A 6,064-nucleotide genomic window follows, 5' to 3' on the forward strand; every position below is an offset into this window, starting at 1 on the left:
ATGAATCCTGAGTGGCTGAATCAGAAAACCACACAGGTAGATGAGAATGTGAGTTATTGGCCTCTGGCTCTTAGAGCGGAGTAAGTGACATCAGCAGAAGAAAGTGGATGACATCATCGTCACAACAATGAGGAAGCTCTCAATAGTAGTGTGACTTATAATGTGGACAGTGACAGAGGTCTCCAAACTGTGGACCTCCAGCTGTTACAACACTTTAACAACAGGTCCCCTTTAACTCAGTCCTGTTGCTCGATAAACATGAAACGTTTTTCCGTCTGTCCCGTGAGATAACGTCGCGCACATGTTTTCCTGAGCGCAGAATAATAAAGTGAAGCTTACAGGGCGTGTGCAGCCCTCACTATGTAAATAATAATAGACATATAGAAATAGAAGAGATTACAAGAGCAATAGGGAAGTGTGGAAACAATGTATCTTCAGGCTACGATGTGACAATAAGGACAGAAGACAATATCGGCGCAATGTTCTTGCGCTGCGCCCTGTTCTGAATGAGAAAAACACTGAGCCAATACGGAGGGATTTTCCTACCTTGATCACTAATATGAGATTCTATTATTTTTTTTTTTTTTACATAATAAATTTCTATCGAGTTTTCCCCTTAAATTCTTCAACATGATTTTCAGATGTCAGAAACTTTTGACACATTGGACATGTATAATAGTGCGGGGGAAGGAACATTGACGTGCACCATACACGCGGAGGATTTGGTGCTGTAAAATCAGTGTATATAGTTGAGCAGAACAGTAAATCTACAGCATCAAATCTACAGCATCAAATCTACAGCATCAAATCTACAGCATCAAATCTACAGCATCAAATCTACAGCATCAGATCTACAGCATCAAATCTACAGCATCAGATCTACAGCATCAAATCTACAGCATCAAATCTACAGCATCAAATCTACAGCATCAAATCTACAGCATCAAATCTACAGCATCAAATCTACAGCATCAGATCTATAACATCAAATCTACAGCATCAAATCTACATCATCAAATCTAAATCATCAGATCTACAGCATCAGATCTACAGCATCAAATCTACAGCATCAAATCTACAGCATCAGATCTACAGCATCAAATCTACAGCATCAAATCTACAGCATCAGATCTACAGCATCAGATCTACAGCATCAGATCTACAGCATCAGATCTACAGCATCAGATCTACAGCATCAGATCTACATCATCAAATCTACAGCATCAAATCTACAGCATCAGATCTATAACATCAGATCTACAGCATCAGATCTACAGCATCAAATCTACAGCATCAGATCTACAGCATCAAATCTACAGCATCAAATCTACAGCATCAAATCTACAGCATCAAATCTACAGCATCAGATCTACAGCATCAAATCTACAGCATCAAATCTACAGCATCAAATCTACAGCATCAAATCTACAGCATCAGATCTACAGCATCAGATCTACAGCATCAGATCTACAGCATCAGATCTACAGCATCAAATCTACAGCATCAGATCTACAGCATCAGATCTACAGAATCAGATCTACAGCATCAAATCTACAGCATCAAATCTACAGCATCAGATCTACAGCATCAAATCTACAGCATCAAATCTACAGCATCAGATCTATAGCATCAAATCTACAGCATCAAATCTACAGCATCAGATCTACAGCATCAAATCTACAGCATCAGATCTACAGTATCAAAGCTACAGCATCAGATCTACAGCATCAGATCTACAGCATCAAATCTACAGCATCAAATCTACAGCATCAAATCTACAGCATCAAATATGCAGCATCAAATCTACAGCATCAGATCTACAGCATCAAATCTACAGCATCAAATCCGCAGCATCAAATCTGCAGCATTCCAGAATCAAATATGCAGCATCAAATATGCAGCATTTCAGAATCAAATCTGCAGCATCAAATCTGCAGCATTTTAGAATCAAATCTGCGCATAAAATCTGCAGCATTTCAGTCTTAAATCTGCAGCTTTGCAGTCTTAAATCAACAGCATCACATCATCAAATCAGCTACACTGCAGCATGAAATCCGCAGCATCGCAGAATAAAATCTACTGCATTGTAGCTTCAAATCATCAGTATCCCTGCATCACATCTGCAGCATCGCTGCAAAATCAACTCTCCATCACATCCGCAGGATAAAATCTATAGCATCATAGCTTCAAATCTGCAGCATCACAGTATCATATCTGCAGCATCAAATCTACAGCATCTCAGCATTAAATCCGCAACATCACAGCATCAAATTTACATGATCAAATCTACAGCATCCAATTACAAAGTGACCTGAGGTTATAATAGTGCGGCGCAGCGATGATCTCATTTTCGGCAGGATCTATATACACTATGATCATGAAGTCTTCTCCATGATGCGGTAGACTTGACAGAATCTCCGCAATGGTCTTTCCGGAATTGGAGTAAATGGGCCGATTTTTTCTCAGCAAATGGGGAAGTGATGCGAATTTCGTGCGGAGTTCACACAGAATTTGTGCAGATTCCGCACCAAAGTTAACAATAGCAATGAATGAAAAGCACCTATTTCCGTGCATGGAGAATTAATGCTGAATTTCCGCATGAATTCTGCCGAAATTCCGCATATATGCAGAAAGATGCGTAATTCCGCGTCCGCTTCATTTGGCTGGAATTACGCACCTTTATGTGGAAAAGCATAAGAGTGGAGTGGAGGTGTCCCTGCACTTTTCCTTACATTTAGCTTTTTCTACACCTGCTCTGGGCTGTCGGGTTTTCCAGAGCTCAAATCCACCACATTTTCTGTGAAAACATTAATAAATATGTTGGGATTTATGTATTTATTTTTGTTGGGGACACGCCCCTTTAACCCCTTAAAGGGGTACTCCACTGCGCCATCGTTCGGGACATTTTGTTCTGAATGCTTGGAGTGGGAGGGGGGGTTGGGATGTCCCGACCATGCCCCTGGTGACGTCACCACGCCCCCTCAATGCAAGTCTATGGGAGGGGGTGTGGCGACCACCACGCCCCCTCCCATATACTTGCATTGAGGGGGCGTGGTGTGACATCACGAGGGGCGTGGTCGTAACGTCACAACTCCTGCTACCAGCACCCAGCATTCTAAACGAACGCTGGGTGCTGCACAGAGATTGCGGGGGTCCCAGCTGCAGCACCCCCACGATCAGACATTTTATCCCGTATCCTTTAGATAGGGGATAGATGTCTAGGGACGGAGTACCCCTTTAACGACATAGGACGCAAATGTATGTCCTGGTGTTCTGGTACTTAACACACCAGGACGTACATGTACGTCCTATACATGACGCAAACACCGGAACAGTGCACGGCATGTCCCGGCAGCTGTCACAGTATCTGTGGCAATGCAGCACTTTGAATGGATGATCGGATCGCCTGCAGCACTGCTGCGGGTATCCGATCATCCAAGATGGCGGACGAAGGTCCCCTCACCTGAATCCATCCTCCCGGCGTCTGCTTCCCTGGTCTGCTTTTCAGCAGACCAGAGAAATACATTGTTGATAACATTGATCAATGCTATGCCTACGCAAAAGATTCTACGATATCTAAAGATTGCAAAAAATAGTCCCCAGTGGGAACATAAAAAGTGTAAAAAAAAAATTGTTAAAAAAGTAAAAAAAAAAAAATGTGAAAAATCCCCTCCCCCAATAAAGAATTCCTCTTTTTCCCATTTTACCCCAAAAAGCGTAAAAAATTATTCATATTTTATACATATTCGGTACCGCCGCGTGCGTAAATGTCTGAACTATCAAAATATAATGTTAGTGATGCCATACGGTGAACGGCGTAAACGTGAAAAGAAAAACTGTTCAAAATTGCTGCTTTTTTTGTAACATCATATTCCAGAAACATTTTATAAAAAACTATTAAAATTCATATACACGCAAAAGTGGTATCGATAAAAACTAGAGATCACGGCGCAAAAAAATATGCACTCATACAGCCACGTATACAAAAAAATGAGAAAGCTATAGGTGTTCAAAATAGGGCAATTTAAATTATTTTTTTTTTTTTTTTAAAGCAGTACAATAATAGAAAAGTATGTAACCTTGGGTATAATTTTTATCTTATCAACCCACAGAATAAAAAAAAAATTTCATTTTTACTGTAAAGTATATGGCGTGAAAACGAAACCTTCCAAAATTTGCAAAATTTCTGTTTTCTTTTCAATTAAATTTTTCATTAATATTTTCATTTTTCAATAATATTTTTTTGGGTTGCGCCGTACATTTCATGGTAAAATAACACGAGTCATTACAAAGTACAATTAGTCATGAAAAAAACATAAGCCCTTATATGGGTCCGTGGATGGAAATATAAAATTGTTGTGATTTTTTTTTAAGGCGAGGAGGAAAAAACTAAAATGCAAAAATAAAATTTCCTGTGTCCTTAAGGGGTAAACTATAATGGAGAGTTGGTTGTTTTTTTTTTTTTTATTTTTTTTTATTTTCTGGTCACAAATTCTAGCTCAGACACAATTTGTGGCCCAATGCGCCAAATTCTGGCACGCAACCCAACAAAACAGGAAAGGCCCTATTCACACGGCAGAATTTCCTAAGTGGAATTCCACCTCAAATGAAAGCCCAATACACTTCTATGGGAGTTCATAGTCCCATTCACACTTCTGCAGAATTTCCGCTTGGATTCCGCACCAATTAAGCACAAAAACCTCAAAAGCGGAAGCGGAATTGGTGTGAATAGGGCCTTAAAGGGGTACTCCGAAGGAAAACTTTTTTTTTTTTAATCAACTAGTGCCAGAAAGTTAAACAGATTTGTAAATTACTTCTATTAAAAAAAAAATCTTAATCCTTCCAGTACTTATTAGCTGCTGAATACTACAGAGGAAATTCTTTTCTTTTTGGAACACAGAGCTCTCTGCTGACATCATGACCACAGTGCTCTCTGCTGACATCTCTGTCCATTTTAGGAACTGTCCAGAGTAGGAGAAAATCCCCATATAAAACAAATGCTGCTTTGAACAGTTCCTAAAATGGACAGAGGTGTCAGCAGAGAGCACTGTGCTCGTGAGGTCAGCAGAGAGCTCTGTGTTTCAAAAAGAAAAGAATTTCCTTTGTAGTATTCAGCAGCTAATAGGTACTGGAAGGATTAAGATTTTTTAATAGAAGTAATTTATAAATCTGTTTAACTTTCTGGCACCAGTTGATAAAAAAACAAACAAAAAAAAAAGGTTTCCACTGGAGTACCCCTTTAAGGGGGCATTTCAACCTTATGCATCATATCCCCTATCCAAAAGGACAGGGGATAAGATGTATAATCGCAGGGGTCCCGCAGCTGGGACTCCTGCGATCTCGGTGCAGCCCCTGGTATTCTGTGCCGGGCGCTGCCTCCAAGACGTGATGTCATGGCCACGCCCCCTCATGACGTAACACCACGCCCCTTCATTCATGCCTATGGGAGAGGATGTGACGGCTGTCACGCCCCCTCCCTTAGACATGAATGGAGGGGGTGTGGCAAGACTTCACGAGGGGGTTCAAATCGGCCTCCAAAAAACAATGTGTGGCAAATTTTACGCACCCTGAGTGGTTATTATGGCTAAGTGATGTAATTTTTTTTGTTTATGTTTTTACTATTTAAAATAGCCATACATGTATAGATTTTTCAATGGGACGAGTCGTACTTTTTATTGACATCAAATTGGGGCTTTTGTATTTATACAGTCACGGCCGTAAATGTTGTCCCCCCTGAAATTTTTCAAGAAAATGAAGTATTTCTCACAGGAAAGGATTGCAGTAACACAGGTTTTGCTATACACATGTTTATTCCCTTTGTGTATATATATATATAGATCTCCTCTCCTCTGTATATATATATATATATAGATCTCCTCTCCTCTGTATATATATATTGCAGTAACACAGGTTTTGCTATACACGTTTATTCCCTTTGTGTGTATATATATATATAGATCTCCTCTCCTCTGTATATATATATATATATAGATCTCCTCTCCTCTGTATATATATATATATAGATCTCCTCTCCTCTGTATATATATATATATATATATATATA

General features: G+C 39.7%; 1 protein-coding gene across 1 annotated transcript in view; it reads left to right on the forward strand.

The window, feature by feature from the left end:
* SBF2 (SET binding factor 2) overlaps window positions 1-6,064 on the forward strand; it is a gene marked incomplete in the record, with an annotated part of 222,584 nt that continues 216,520 nt past the window's right edge. Inside the window, 3 exon segments of the mRNA XM_056528207.1 lie at window positions 1-48; window positions 680-954; window positions 998-1,886. Of these exon segments, the coding sequence (XP_056384182.1) occupies window positions 1-48; window positions 680-954; window positions 998-1,886 (1,212 nt within the window).

The sequence above is a fragment of the Hyla sarda genome, chromosome 6 (genome assembly GCF_029499605.1).
Source record: "Hyla sarda isolate aHylSar1 chromosome 6, aHylSar1.hap1, whole genome shotgun sequence".
NCBI lineage: Eukaryota > Metazoa > Chordata > Amphibia > Anura > Hylidae > Hyla > Hyla sarda.